Source organism: Crocodylus porosus, unplaced genomic scaffold (assembly GCF_001723895.1).
Source record: "Crocodylus porosus isolate Cpor-Errol unplaced genomic scaffold, CroPor_comp1, whole genome shotgun sequence".
NCBI classification, from domain to species: Eukaryota; Metazoa; Chordata; order Crocodylia; family Crocodylidae; genus Crocodylus; species Crocodylus porosus.
The window spans coordinates 12315990-12330854 of record NW_017728928.1 but is presented as its reverse complement, the minus strand read 5'-3'; the positions used below and the strand labels follow the sequence as shown (position 1 = coordinate 12330854).

Genomic DNA, 14865 nt, shown 5'->3' with positions numbered 1-14865 from the left:
ATAGCCAAAGGAGCTCTGATTGAAACTTGCTAAATGTCTAGCCCTCACTGAAGGGCTTTTCTTTTGACAAGTGGTTATGACTATTTGAAAATGGCGTCTCAAGAAAACTTCTCCAGCTGCATATTTCAGCACTGCCGTCTGTATATTTGCAATTAGCCAAATGTGTGCTGTTGGCGTCAGAGGGCGAGGCCCAGCTGGTACAACTTGAAAGACCTGTCAGTGACTCAGATGAGGTTAGAGCACAAAGCTTACAAGGACCGTGGTAAGGGAACTGTCAAAACATCTGAACTTGTGTGCGCGGTTTCTCTGAGTAGTCAAACGCAAAATCACCAGTCAGGCATCTTTGTTTCGCTGCTGAGAGCACAGCAGGTCAGGAGACACAGAGATGAAGGTTCCTTTTAGACCAGCGGTTCCCAGTGCGGTGCCCATGGGCACCGTGGCACCCCCAGTGCTTTATTCAGGTGCCCGCATGCATTTTCACAATCAGTAAAAATCATTATTCCAACAAATAATTTCTACTTAAATATTTTTGTAAGAAAAGGGAAGCTGCATTTTGAAGTTGCAGATCTAATGCAGTTTTAAGTAATGGATGAGAAGATTGGATTGATCTCAGCTCTAAATGTTAATATTCATGTTGGCGCCCGCCGCATTTTCTTTTAAATTCACATGTGCCCTTGGACACGCACACGTTGGGAACTGCTGTTTTAGACCAACTAAATCAGCAATTCATGAGAAACGGCTGTTCTAGCAGCCATACTGCCCTAGCAGCCCGCTGTCCTCTTCCTATTCAAACTGTGGAGCACCAGTGTCAGAAAACGGTGCAAGGTAGAAGTACAGGATTTTCAAGGTGGCTGAGCTAGTGCTGTTGGAAATTCAGCTTTTGCATTTCCCAACTCCTGCAGACTTTGTTATGGAGTCAAAGAGCCAGAACATCCTTGTAGCGCTGTTGAGCCGGGCTCTGGTAAACTCTTTAGAAGAGATGAAGCAACCACTTTGAATGCTGTCCTCTGGGGGAATGCTAATATGCCTGGTCTACTTTGAATTGTATTGTGATATATATTAAAATAGTACTATAGGATCACAGGAAGGTAGGGCTGGAAGGGACTTTGCAAGGTCATCTAGTTCAGCCCCCTCCTCAAGACAGCATTATCCCTGACTAAACCAGTCTGGCCAAGCATCTTTCTAACCTGCTCTTGAAAACTTCCAAGGATGGAGATTTCACAGTTTCTCTAGGTAGCCTGTTTCACTGCTTAACCACCCAGGAACTGACTACGTGAGCTTACATACACCAGTGCACTTAGAGTTTTTCTCTGAGACGGTTGCACGTGCCCGTGCATACACTTGGCTTGTTCAGCAGATGACGCTTGCCTGTTCAGAAAAAGGGTTCTTGGGGGGGGCTTTAAATTCTACTCCATGTGTGAGGCGCACCATGTATTTTGTGCAGGGGCTGCTATCCACCCCACAGATACGTTAGAATTACCAGTTGCTCTCAGGCATCTTATGAATAAGCAGACAAGGTTATAGGAAAAGAACTACTCCTGTACACAGGAAGCAAATGTCTGAACATGCTCTTGTCTCCTTTTAATTTTTATATGCTGTTTAGGTAACCCCCCCTCATCTCCTCCTTTCCTAGCAGCCCTAGTCTGGTTGCTCAGTTATTGTGATCTAACTTAAAAAAAATCTCCTTGCTCCCTGCCAGCTACAAATGACTCGTCTCATCTTGTCTCGTCTCCCTCTTTCTCTTTCCAGCCAAATCAGATGGTGCCTTCCCTAAGTTCAGGTGTGGGATGTTCTGGGTTTGGGATTGTTCCCATGCCTGTGTTGCCAGAGCGAATCTTTCCATGTTACTGTAACAGGTCCATATCCTGAGCTTCTAAAGAATTGCCAGAAACTTTGAAGAGTCTGGGAAAATCTAGTTGCTGGTTCATAGAACTGGTTGCACAATATTGTGGGAGCAGAGGGGCTGTGGGGGTGGTTATTGCTTGTTTTTATGCTTGTTGGAGTCTTGGCCATGTTCTGGCTGCCAGGATTTCCTAATCCAAAATGCTAACTGGGGGCAAAATTGCTCTGTCATCCTCTGCCCCTCCTTTCTATGTGGTCTTGGCCACAGTTTCTTTCTGCAATGCTTTTCTTTTGTACGTGGGGAAATATGTTGGCTTGGGTCATCTTCAGACCATGAGGCTGTAAAATGAACAGCTCATCAGCATGAGATCTGTAGATGTATCCAAAATCCTGAGGATGTGTGTACAAGTGATCTGGATAGGTATTATCTCAGACCCATCCTAACCTTTTAGGTTGTTGAAAGGGGGTGGCAGTTTGTTCTCAGCATGTCCTGATCCCTTCCTCTCCCTTATCCTTAGCTGTCGCCATGCTGCAATAGCAAAATACTTTGGAGATGCCATCCCACCTTGTAACAAGAGCTGCGATTACTGTAAGAACCCAGGAGCAGTGAAAAAGCAGCTGGACTCACTGGAGTGCTGCAGCAACAACTGGAGCAAAACCTGCATTGGGCCTGCGGGTTCGTCTCGGGGCACCTACGACCCGGAGCTGTACGAAGGAGGGAGGAGAGGCTATGGAGGCTTTGTCAGGTAGGCAGTTCAATAGCAGAACTCGATAGCTCGGCCTCCCTGAGACTGCAGCCAACTATGCCGGAGAGAGTGGGGCCCCTCCTCGACCTCCCCTGCTGCCAGCCCAGCTGCTCCTGTTTTCAGCAGATGTTTGTGTAGCGTTTTCCTGTAACTTCTGGCATCGGGGACTGGAATTTGTTTTTCCTCAGGCTTTGGCTGCCTTCCTCGAATTTATGTCCCCAGGAGCCAGAAGCTGTTCTGGCTGACCCGAGAACAACTGACTGCCCCACAGGAAGTATGGTGGTTCAGGGAACTGACCTAAAAAAGGTCTGTTTGAAGCAGGCCACTAACTGTTAGAGAGACTCCAATCACACATTTAGGGCTTAGTCCTAGTATGGCCTAAGTGAGTTGCTTAACCTCTTTGTCTATGGAAACGTGGAGATGTGGGGTGAATCTGTGAAGTGCTCTCAGCATTGGGTGCTGGTGCTGAGCGCACACGAGGTATTTTTCCTGGCACAAAGCGATTTTGTGTTTAAATGAAAGGTGGGTAGCACTGAGGGGCTGCAGCTATTGTGTTGTCAAGCCTCGGTCCCTCTGCACTTCTACCTGGGCAGCTGTCTCAATCTGCAGCACTGTTTGTTCTTCGTTCCTCTGGTGATTGGGAGCTGTTTGTTGCGCTGTTAGTTAGCCCATTGATTTTTTTGGTAGGCCTTTTAATGGGAGAAAATATTGTTCAGCTTGAGGAGGGGTGGAAGAAGAAGCCCTAAAAGCCCAGGCAAATGAACAAGCTGCTAGGAGGTGAATGAAGGAAAGGGTTTACAATGTATCAGCTACTCCATAGTAATTTCCGATGCATGTCCTTTGACCCTTTCAGTAACTGAAAAGTAATCCGCAATAGCACAGCCCTCAGTGGAGTTCTGCATACATGAGGTTTTTTTGAAAAAATAATTGAGGTGAGCCAGGTTTTGAGCATTTTGCACCTACAGCTGCCTCCACAGGGCTTTTTATCCCTCTCCTAACTCTCCTGTTTTCCCAGGTATGATGAAGGCAGTGGTGGGAGTGGGGATGAAGCCAGCGAGGAGAGTCGGAAACGGGAGTGGAACAACTTCTACAAGAAGCAGATGAGTCTGCGCAAGGTGAGGTGAGATCCACAAGCTCAGTGCCTGGCAGGGCCAGTGCAGATGACTTTCAGCCACCTACACCTGGTGTCATAAAGAGGTTTAGTGACTAGCCCGAGATCACAATGCACAAGGAGTTGATACTAGCCCTAGAAATGGAGCCTGGGAGCCCCGTGCCCTAGTTTTAGCTCGGGCGGTTAGGGGGTGCTTCCTGTTAGCATTAGCACTCTGTTATTAATGGCCGTTTTATCCCAGCTCCTGAATAGCAGCTGTTGCTACTCACTCCTGTGTATGTGTTGCTGCTCTATCTAGCTTCTGTAAATTGCTTCTCTTGCTGCCTTCTTCCTTCTCATTTGTGGACTGACCATATTATGTAAAGAAATTCTCCTTGACTCTGTCCGTGAGCTGGTCCCTCCCCTGGACTAGTCAAGGGGATTCTTGATTCCTTAGCCTGTTCAATATTGTACTTTGGCCCTAGTCAGCCTCTTCTCTCCCTAGAAGATGAGCATCTTTTCCCATTTGATCTTTCTCTCATCTATAGCAACAGCATGTGTCTGGCCTTTCCACTGCAACTCTTAATCATTGCCCTCCCCAGGTGTTCTCTTTTTTGCTGCCACCTCCTCCCTTTTAGAATTTGAGCACTATTCTTCTCCAGAACACGGTGGTAAGAGCTACATCTGAGGTGTCCTGTGTTCTTCATATACATCAGTGGAGAAGGAAATGTCTGACCAATCTCTGTGTTCCTGCAGGGCAGGGAGCCTGAGAAGGAGGCCTTTGTCGCTCCAGGTAGAACTCTCTATCGCTTTTGTTTTATCAGTGGGTCCCCAACAGGGAGAGAGTTCCCTGGGAAAGGTGAACCCTGACCATTGTTTCAAACCCAGTGCCTTCTATAGTATCAAGTTCAGGGGTAACCAGCAATGATTACTTAACTGGTTCACTAATCCAGAGAAGACACAGCTGGTTCCAGTACCTGGAGCCTGCGTTAATTCAGAGCAGTGGGCTGCTGGCTGTGGAACGATTTACTGGAAGAATTGTTCCGAGTCCAGTTCTGGCCTTGCCCTTGCTAAGGTACAGAATTCATCTGTTTGAACTGGCCTGCCCAATAGAAATGGCAAAGAAAGACTGTCTCAAATGAGGTTGTCTTTCTTTAGGCCTGAATGTTTTGGAAGTGCTTCCTGGGATTGAGAGTGCTGTGAAGAGCAGCAGGTCTCATACTAGAGACAGAGGTCCCTACCCCAGGGAGCAGACTCTCACTTCAGCTTTCCCTTGTTTTTCTGGAATGTGTAACCCCTCCGCGGAAAGGGATAACTTTGTAACTGCCCTGGTGGCCTTGTGGGAAAGGCAAGTCCAAGAAGCATTAGAATGTCCTTTCTCCTCATGCTGGGAGGTGATGGGGAAAGGAGTGGGAGACGGAAACATCTCTTTAATACATCTCTTCTATGGTAGATGAAAGCTGCCCCTTGAAGGATGCCTCCAGCAGGAAGATCTCCAAACTGACAGTGAAGGTAGGAGAAGGCACTTGAATTCAGACTGATGTTTCCATCCCTTTGCTTCTCACCCCTTGCCTCTACTGCCTGCTCTTTCCTGCTGTCCAGGGTTAGGAAAAAAAGCAGCATCACTTCTGAAAGAGGATATCCTTCTGGTTGTTTTCTTTAGGCTCGAGAACACTGCCTGAAGATGCTGGAAGAAGCTCTGAGCAGCAACCAGAAGGCAGCACCAGTAGAAAATGGGTATAAAACGTGAAAGGAGGTCCAAAGCAGCAAGGCCTTCCTGGCTCTGAGCCAGATCATAGGGATGACAGTTGTCACCACTATCTGCAGATTGCTCTCTGGGCCTCTACAGGAAGACTCAAGCAAAGTCTTGTCCCTCTTTTCTTTCTGGCTTGCTGGGCTTGAGAGTTTATTTCGGCTTTACTTAATGGCACCGAGGCCCCTTTTTATAAGGGTGTTTAAAACACAGGACTGAGAATCAGGACTCATTGTTATTCCTGTCTAGCTCAACTTGGGGTATTTCTCGGGGTTGCACTTCTCACTGACCCCAGGAGGGAGGGAGGGAGGGAGACGGTGCACTTCACAAAGTTGGCTCTGAACTAGGTATGTCAGAGGAGATATTCTGGCTCCTGCCCCCTACTACCTCCACTAAGCCATTCCCTGGCTACCACCAGGGAATTTAAATATCCTCAGGCTTAAATCACTGTCCTTCTTTCCTCTGGCTCTGATCCACATATGGTCCAAAGAATGTGAATCCTGCACCCCTAGGGGAGACCCTTTAGTAACTTCAGCACTCTCTTTGCAAGCACAAAGGTGTGTCCCACCAGGCTTGACTGAAGTATGTGTTGCAGGTCAGATCCTCACACGTGTGCAGTGGAGATGGAGTATGAGGTGTTCAGAACCAGTAAAATGGCCAACTCCTACAAGGCAACTGTGCTCAAGAAGGTAAGAGCTGTGCTGGGGGAGCAAAGTGGTAGGGGCTGCTGCTGTTTCCCCCTGCTCCTCATTGTTTTAGATCTGTAATCTGGCATGTGTCCAACTCAAGGGGGAAAGAAAGAAATCGATTCCCTTTGTGCATGTCGTGTCTATGTGCAGGGCAAGAACATAGCTTGGAGCCCATCCATGGGTTTGGGAATATCTGCAGGTGTATAACCTAGGCTTGGATATAAAAGGGGCAGGAGGTTCTCCTGATCTTTCTGCACCATCATTACACACAAATATCCTTGGTTAGTCTGGCTGGTAAACTTGTGCTGCCTTAGGGTAATTCATACCCTTAAGGCAGGAGCAAGGTATGCTGAGACTGAGGACAGCTTCAAGACTCCCGCCTCTGGAAATGTTCCTGTTCTCTTCCAACCCCAGGTAGCAGAAATCAACAAAGCCTCAAAGGATGGGGAGTTGTATTCAGCTGGAACTAGCAACAGCAGCCATGAAACCAAGTCAGAAACCTCAGTGGAAGATGGTTTTCTCCCAGCATCCCAAGTCTATTCGGTAAGTATGGAAGGGCACTACCCAGAAGGATTACAGGGTTCCTGCTGGTAATGGAAGCCTCCTTCCTGCCTGGAAGTTGTAAGAGTTGGTGGCCACCTGGCCACTTGAGAGTGCTGAATGCTTGATTTAGCTAAAAAGCCATCCACGCCTTTTTCTAAGCTGTGAGATCTTGTGCTGCAGCCCCAGCAGGGCATGTATAAAGATGGGATTATAAAATAAGGGGTGGGCCAGCTTTTCTTGCAAGATCTTTTGTAGCTTTGGCTGATTCTTCCTAGTGGGTGCATTTCCTTTTCTGGCATCTCTGCTTGGTAGCTTCTGTTGAGGGGCTCCAGGAACTGAATGAGACTCTAGGATTAAACTACCCCACACTCCAGAGGTTTCTACTGGTTGGGAAGAAGCATTTTGGCAGGAGGAAGCTTGTCTTGCTATTTCTTGTGCTGGCAGGAACTCTGCTGCGCAGGATTATGGCTCTGGTGTCCCCTGTGTTAGCTATAGGGCACTGATATGTCCTGCTACCTGCACTGCATGCAAAGCAGAGATCCTGGTACATGTAGAATGTAGCAGGCTCTAGCCCAAACCTCAGCGGGGGTTTTAGAAGCACTGCACTTCTCCACCAGCCTGTTCTTACGTGTTTGCCCACCTGTAGCCCCACAAAGTCACAAGACCTCCTGAGCCTCCTTCTGGCACTGGCCAAAGTGGCTGCCTGTCAGATCCTGAGGAGGAAGCTCAGGGTGGGAGTTGTGGTAGCATCCACTTTTTCATGGAGCATGGGGCACTCTCCACAGCTCTGTGCCCAGTGTTCCCACTCAGCTCTCATCCCTTGTGCCTTGGAATCAGTCTTATTTTTTGCCTAAAGTAATTGCTTGTTCCCTTGTTTTGGGGGCCTCTTCTTCATTTGGTGGGGAGAGGCCATTAATTCAGCCTTTGTCCATCCCCTCCTTAAACCCAAGCAGGCTATCTCTGGCATCAGTGCTGAGGTCTCGCCTCAAAAATAAGCCGTCCACACAGAATAAGCTGCCTGTGAGGGAATATGTGTGTGTGATGGAAGGAGCCAAGTTTTATTTGAAGTTGGCAGGCATGGGGCTATTAAGCAGGAGTGGACCCCCTATGACAGCCTCCTTGACTCTCTCTCCATCTGGCTTCCTTTCTCTAGTTCAAGCCCAAGCGGGTGGGAGCTGGATTTCGAAGGGGTTCTGACTTGTTCCAGACAGCTTCAGAACTGCTGAAGACCAAGGAGGAGAGTGAAGCAAAGTTGGTGGAGGAGGAAAAGGATTGTGCAGGCCCACAAGGCAACCACCCATGCAATTCAGGACTGGGTAATGGAGACGCTGGCTTCGGAAATGAAAAAAAGGTGACCAAGGAAGCATGCACAAGTGCAGGAGGAGCAGTACAAGTCCCTGAAAACAAGGGACAGCAGCCCAGTGAGGATTCCAAAGTCTCCCTGTCGGACAGCCTTACCAAGAAGGCAAAATCCACCAAGAAGCAGCAGCTGCTGGCAGAAGCAGCAAGAAAAGAATCCCAGGACATTTCCAAATTCTTCTCCCTTTCCAAAACAGCACCAAAAGTCTCAGGACACATCTTGGCAGAGAGAGGCAGCTCTCCTGTGAATGAACTACCTCACTCTTCTCCAGAAGAGAAGCAGGACAAGCTAGAACCTCAAAGGAAAGAGGCTCAAGAGGACAACAGGGTGTCAGCAGGGAATGTGCTTGGGCAGTCCCAGGCAGAGGACCCTGCGTCAAGGAAGACTGACAGGACTGAGAGCTCAGAGACTGAACAGGGCTCTGGATCTGCACCCATGCAAGTAGAGCAAGATACTGATGCTAAACCCAGGTGAGGGCTTCTGAGGTTCTGCCTCAGTTGAATCCTGCTATGGCCTTTGCCCCATCTGCTTTTTTGGCTGTTTAACTCAGGCAGCCCCTTTGTGCTGGGAGGAGGTGGGAATATGCATTAAAACCCCACCTTGGGGATAGGGAAACTCCATTGTGCAGTTGCAGTTATTTGCTATAAAAGTCTCTGGTAAAGCCGTCAGTACTTGGAAAGCCCTTGTCAAGGAATAATTAAACCAAAGGAAATGATCTGGTCCTCCTCTCCTCTCCTTCCCCACAGTGCTGAAGCTGTTACAGAAGCTGAAATTGCTCCTGCTGGGGAAAGTCAGATTGGGAAGAGACCAGGACCAGAGGAGGTAAGACTTAATGAGTCTTTTTGTCCTGTTCTTCATCACTTGACTTGCACCCTGTGTCTCCCTGGGCATGACCCTCCTGGTCTGAACTCACCTGATGAAGTTGTTACAGTTACAGCAGAGCGTAGACATGTGCTCTCACTGGGAGCCTGAGTTCCTAGGATCTAGTACGAGAGGTGCTGCAAGACTTGGGTAAGCTGCTTCTGGCCTGACTGTAGTGATGCTGAACACTACCAACTCTGGGCAGAACATACTGAAGCTATCTGTGCTCGATCGTCTGGAAATTAGGCCTCTGGCTTGTGATGGTTTTGGTTGTTTTTCTTCCTCTCTATGAAATGTGGATGGTGATAGTTAACTTTAAGTACAAGCTCGCAGCAAGTAGCTGGGGGTTCTGAGTATTTCTTACAGCCTCTGTGTTGCTGTAAATAAGATGGTGGTTGCTGCCTTCACTGAGAAACCGTCAAGGCTGACCTTTATGGACCAGAGAGTAGTGGGCATCTGTGCAGTTAGCACTTACTGTCCAGTCTTGCTGCCCCCAGCCCTATATTTTTGATGCGTGATTGCTCTAGAACCTGCTCCCATGCGTGGGGCACCAACATGAATCTGTCAGTAAACCTGTGTCCAGCTAAGTTCTGTCCAGGAGACCCATTCCCTACAGCTGTCCAGACTAGTTTTCCCATCTCTTTCCTGTATGAAGTTAGATACACTGGTCTTAAGAGAAGCTAATCCTAAACGTAGCGATCGTAGAGGGTTTCTTTCATGACCCCTCTCCCACATCTCTGCGGAAGGAGATTGAGCCAGTCAAATCAATCTCAGCATGATATTCTCTCAGTGAGAAATTACAGGGTGGGATAAGGATGCTTGTTTCTCTGAAGGTAACGTGGGCCTTGGGGGGTCTGATACTGCTGCATGAACAAGCACTGTTCTTGCTTTGTTGTTAGGATATGGAGAGCCCCGCAGCAAAGAAGCTGCGGACAGCGGGCAAATCTTCCATCTTGTCCCAGCCAGAGGGCAAAGGTGTTGGCCCCGTAAAGAAGAAGGTGACTTTTGATCCAAGCTTGTCAGAGGTTGATAAAGAAGGAACCACCAAGACCATCCAGCCAGTTATCAAAGGCATGTCCCTCAAGGAGACAGCAGACATAGTCGTCAAGTATTTGACCCCGTTTTATAAGGGGGGCAAATTTGCTTCCAAGGTAAGACATAGTCTATAGCTTCCTCTATCAAGAGGAGACTGCAGCAGCATCTTGACAAGGCTTTGGGATGTGGAAAGGATGCATGGACTCAGTGGGCTGCTAATGTTTGATTGTAAGGACTCCCTGCGACGTGGTGGTTGAACATAATGCACAACCGGAGTGGAGTTCAGCTGTCTTAATGACCCAAGAAGCAAAACTCCCTTACAGACAAAGACAGGATGCAGTCACAGTAGCCAGAGGTGTCTGGGACCCTGATGCCGTGTCATGTTTGTCCTGTCAGATTTTTGAATTTTGAAAAGTTTGGCTCCAGTCTGTTCTAGCTAAGACCTTCAGGACACAACCTATATGTGTATACACACAAAGAGCATAGTGTAATGGGTCTCCAGTTTTGTTCTGTAGACAAGCGCAGTCCAAATAATATACTCTTAATGCTTCACCTGCATCGTGTTAGGTGCTGGACAACTTAGAAATGTTCATGCTTGACATGGTGATGGTTTCAGCAGCAAGTGACCATTGCTCTCTGCTTCTTCCTCTACACTTCAGGATCTATTTAAGGGGTTTGCCCGACACCTCTCTCACTTACTAACTGAAGAGAAGAACCCCATCCGCAAGACAGGTGAGTTGGCTGCTGTTGGTAAATGGGGTGTCTTAGGTGCTAAATGGGTTACTGCTCTCTCAAAGTAAGGAGAATGTTGGACCCAGCTGGGGCAAGGGGTGGTACAGGATTGTCTCTTCAAAGGGGCCTTATCCTCTCTCTGCAGTTAAAGAAGAAGCACAAAGACTCATCAAGGAGTTTTTCAAAACAAGGGTCAAGTGTGAAAACGAGGCAGACTGGCAGGAGCTGTCCAGTTTGGAGAGATGATCCCCCTGCTCTTCTGCTGGTTCCATTCCTGCCTGTGGTCACTGGACTCCAAGGAGTTTCATGGAGATGCAGAGGGGAGCTTTCCAGCCGTGCTGCTTTTTGGTTCTTTGAATCTCTGCCACCTTGGTGGCCCTGACATCATCTCTAGGAAAGCAACCCTTGTGGTTTTGCCTGCAGGCATTCTCCAGCAAGGAAGAGACGATGCCATCTTTGTCAGCCCTTGCTTGGAGGTCTGCCATCGTTAATGCTGCTCTCCTCGCGTGCTCTGTGATGCCCCCCACCTCTGCTTCCCACTGTGGTTTGAGAAGGGCTTTAGAACTGCAGGCTGTGGTGGAGATGGATGTGGCTGGGATGCTGCTGCTGCTGCTGCTGCTCCCTGGCAGTGTTTCCCCACCCCCAACTTTATTTAAATTTTTACCAAAAGAAGCCTTATGCTGAGAACTCAGCTGCATGTGTTTTGCTCAGGGTTTGTACTGATGGAAGATGACAGCCATGTTCCTGACACTTACTCTAAGGGAAAGAGAAAACAGTTCTACCCTGCAGCAGCTAGAACCAGGGGCCCTAATAGGTCTTTTTTTCATTTGTGTTTGTTTCTTTTAAGCCTGGATTTAATTTATTGCTGGTAGTTCTGTCTGCCCTTTTAAATACAAATTGGGCATTACTGCCCTATAATAGACTGACTGGCTGCTCTCTCAGTATTAACCTCCCCAAATGGTTGTGTTTATAAGGGGTTGGCATCAAAGCGGGTGACTTTTTTCCCCCCCAGCATTTTCCTAAAAGCCATATCAACTAGCTGTGCCTAACCTAGGGACTGCAATATAGAGAGTGATGCTGACTAGATACCCACTGTTGTGAGTATGCTAGGAGCTCCTCTATCTGCACAAGGCCCTGAAGTGGAAGGAGCCAGTAAGTCTTAACCTGGCTCCCAGGAACATTGGTGTTTTGTTGGGTTCTGCCTTTGTTTGTCTAGAGAAGATAGTGCCACTAGACTGACCCACTGCTTGAGAAGCCAGGAGAGGAATGAGCTTCAAGTAGCTTGTACCTGGGGAAACTGGGCTTTTTATATGTACTGAAGGGTACGTGACAAACTGATAATAAATAATGACTGTTGCTACAGGCTCTTTTCTTAGTTCTTGCTGTTTCATTTTACACAGAACATTATTCTGTTACTGAAATGTATTTGTTGTTGACCATGCAAGAGGTGTCATATGGTGAATGAAGAGGTAAGAAGAGCTTAGGCCCTTAGGGAACTGAAAGGTAATGTCTGCTGGAAGGAAAAACTAGATTCTCTCCCCCTTATGAATACTGGATTCGGATCAGGTAGCAGGAAATGGCACTCTGCAGTGGGCCTAAAGTTTGCCATAGAAACTCCCTAGCCTAGAGTAAGGTTTGCGGGGTGTGCAGAACTGAGCAGGAGCTGGTGCTGGGTCCCACACAATACTCCTACCTGCAACCTTGCTCCTTGTGCTAGAACCACGCCTGTACTGCGGGTTCACATCCCAGTTGTGTCAGCCGTTTGTCTTGCACAAAGTTGTGTGGGGTACAGTTCACCATATGCTAGGATCTTTCAGCCATGGCCTTAGATCATTGCTTGGCATTGCAGTTAAAGGTCCCACCGAACTCTTCAGGTGAGTAGAGATTGCACTGTTGGAGTTAGCCAAGATCTCTAAGCAGAGAAGTTGTGCTGCTGGCTGATTATCTGCCTTGCTGCAGCCCTCCGAGGTGCTCTAGGTTAGTGTCATGCACTGCAGTGCTACTGTGGTAACCTGCTCTCTGCAGGCACACTCTCCTTCCAGTTCTCTTATAAGCTCTTAAGGGCCTTTCAGCCATCAGAGAAAGATGTGCAAAGCTGCTCAGACTGTCTTACCTCTGCTGTCCACAGCAGTACTTCTTCCCCTCGTCTCTGCTGCCACAAGGGCTGCACCTGCTCATTCCAGGGCACTAGGAGAAGGCAGGGTAAGGCCAGCAGCAATTCCCAGCTCTACCAGCTGAAAATGTGCACGCTCATCTCCCAGCAGCCCTTGCCTTTGTCCGGTTGTAACTAAGTCCACAGTCCACATTCCACTCCTCCTGCTTATATTTTCCCACCCTCCCCTGAAGCAGGTGCTTCTTAGCCCTAAGGCAATGCACGTGTCTGTATTATGCGGTTACTAGTTTTAATAAACTTACTCTTTAGCAACTACAAAACTTTTTCATTTTGCTTCTGCAGAAGCATAAACCTCATGAGTCCAGTTGGAAATCCAGAGTAATAAAAATAAATTAAGGACCTTGCATTTTTTTCCCCCAATCCATCATATTCCAGTGGGCAGATAAGCTAAGAACTCAGGTATCCACAGATGTTGTATCTCAATTCTAAGTGAGGGCTATGTTAGAAGGAAAAAGCAGCATATACTGTACAGTTAATAGTAAACCAATTTAGCAGTAAACTTTCTTACCAATGCAACCCAACCTCTGCCTTGGCAGGTGCCATGATTGTGTATTAACACTGATCTGTCCTGCAAGTCATGGGGATGCTTTCAGGCAGGTTTCTGTTGGTAGGACTCTGGGCCAGGGCAGTTCTTGCACTTCAGGGTGGAGTAGGGGCTGGTCTCTCGCACTTCACTCCCCACAAATGCAGTCATATCTGAGCCTTGGTTTCTCCTTGGGATGCAAAGTCTCTGAAAAGCACCAGTCTCTGTTGCTGTTACTATTTAAGAGATTAGTTGGCATGGGGGGGATGCTGCCCCCTGCAGTTTCCCGACATCACTGGCCTTTCCCTTCCTTACTTGCACCTGCTTAGCTGTTCTACGAGTGGGGCTTAGAGCCCGGGGAAAAGAGCGAATCTTGTTCCGCTTTCTGGAAGCCAGGTTTACTGGGTGGGGCACCTCTACAACTCCAGCAGACGGTGAAGGCAGCTGACAGGCAAACCATCTCTATGGTATGAAGAGATGAGAGGGTGCACGAGGGGAGGCTGTTCAGAGTTGTAGTGAGGCAGGATAGAAGATAGAACTCCAATGTGATGACAATCCTGGGCAGCAGGGAAGGGAGGGCACCTCCGAACCCTGTCGGAGCTCATGCCAGGAGTGCTGATGTGGTGTCCAGAGCTGAAGGAAAGGGAGGGCTGGCATGCGTCTCTAAGGCTGAAATTCTCCCTCATCCAAGATGATGGAGATCGTTTGATACATTTCTTTAGCCTGTCAAGATAGAAACCAGCTTGAGTAAGTTCTGCTTCACTCATTTTATGCCCCCTTCTCATCCCCTTGCTTTTTTTGGCACTGCTGAGGAAATTCAGATGCAGACAGAGACTATATTGATCTCCTGTTTAACTGGCTGCGGTCTTGAACTGCTGTCTTCCTTTGCCCCTGCCATGACCTTCCCTTTGGAAAAAGTCTTCTCCCTATTCCTGATCTCTCCTAGAGGGTAGCCAGGTCTTAAGAACCCATGTAGCTCAATAGGCTTCGCCTCTGTGTTCTCTGGACAATCTTATGACTTTTTTTTACCACTAGGGCTGGTAGTTGGGGAGGTAGAAATAGTTGTATTGTCACCTGGACCCTGCATTATATTATGTTGTTGCAACAGCATTTGTACCATCAAAGGATGTATTGTATAGAGAGAAGAACAGGTCAACTCTGGGAAATCAGTGGAGGAAAAAGCAGTTTGGTGAACTCAGAGCACAATAAAGGATTTTGCAATAATGCTTCCCCTACAAGATGCCCTAATCTCCCTAGAGACAAGCTCTTAGGGTGGAGTAAACTGCTTAACAGTGAGAAATTACTGCACGAGAACTCAAGCACACAAAGCCCTGTATGCTTCCAAAGGAGACAGAAGGGCCCTAACTTTGTGTAGCCTGAGAGCGCACATCCAGGGGGCTGGGGTTCTTGTCACCCCTCCGTTCCAGGTGCCCTGCACAGACAAGCCTGGAGTGCCTTGCTGCACTTCAGTGAGACCAGCATATGTATCCCTGTTGAGCAGTTGCTACAGATGACACC

General features: G+C 48.0%; 2 protein-coding genes across 11 annotated transcripts in view; one reads left to right on the top strand and one right to left on the bottom strand.

Annotated features, from left to right (window-relative positions):
• Positions 1-12018, top strand: part of RECQL5 (RecQ like helicase 5) — a 46425-nt gene extending 34407 nt beyond the window's left edge. For 7 of the 10 annotated variants that reach the window (XM_019542562.1, XM_019542561.1, XM_019542565.1 and 4 more), the window contains 12 exons: positions 2361-2588; positions 3604-3703; positions 4435-4471; positions 5132-5190; positions 5342-5415; positions 6027-6120; positions 6535-6663; positions 7817-8493; positions 8770-8845; positions 9784-10035; positions 10579-10651; positions 10797-12018. In XM_019542562.1, coding sequence (XP_019398107.1) covers positions 2361-2588; positions 3604-3703; positions 4435-4471; positions 5132-5190; positions 5342-5415; positions 6027-6120; positions 6535-6663; positions 7817-8493; positions 8770-8845; positions 9784-10035; positions 10579-10651; positions 10797-10897 — 1900 coding nt within the window. In that variant the 3' untranslated portion in view covers positions 10898-12018. Of the gene's footprint in view, positions 1-2360; positions 2589-3603; positions 3704-4280; positions 4529-5131; positions 5191-5341; positions 5416-6026; positions 6121-6534; positions 6664-7816; positions 8494-8769; positions 8846-9783; positions 10036-10578; positions 10652-10796 lie in introns of those variants that run through there. The other 3 variants (XR_002102420.1, XM_019542569.1, XM_019542568.1) reach the window with 3 other exon arrangements.
• Positions 12019-13043: 1025 nt separating this feature from the next.
• Positions 13044-14865, bottom strand: part of LOC109315072 (unconventional myosin-XVB-like) — a 41630-nt gene continuing 39808 nt past the window's right edge. Inside the window, exon 44 of the mRNA XM_019542559.1 lies at positions 13044-14070. Within this exon, the coding sequence (XP_019398104.1) occupies positions 14011-14070 (60 nt within the window). The 3' untranslated portion in view covers positions 13044-14010. The remainder of the gene's footprint in view (positions 14071-14865) is intronic.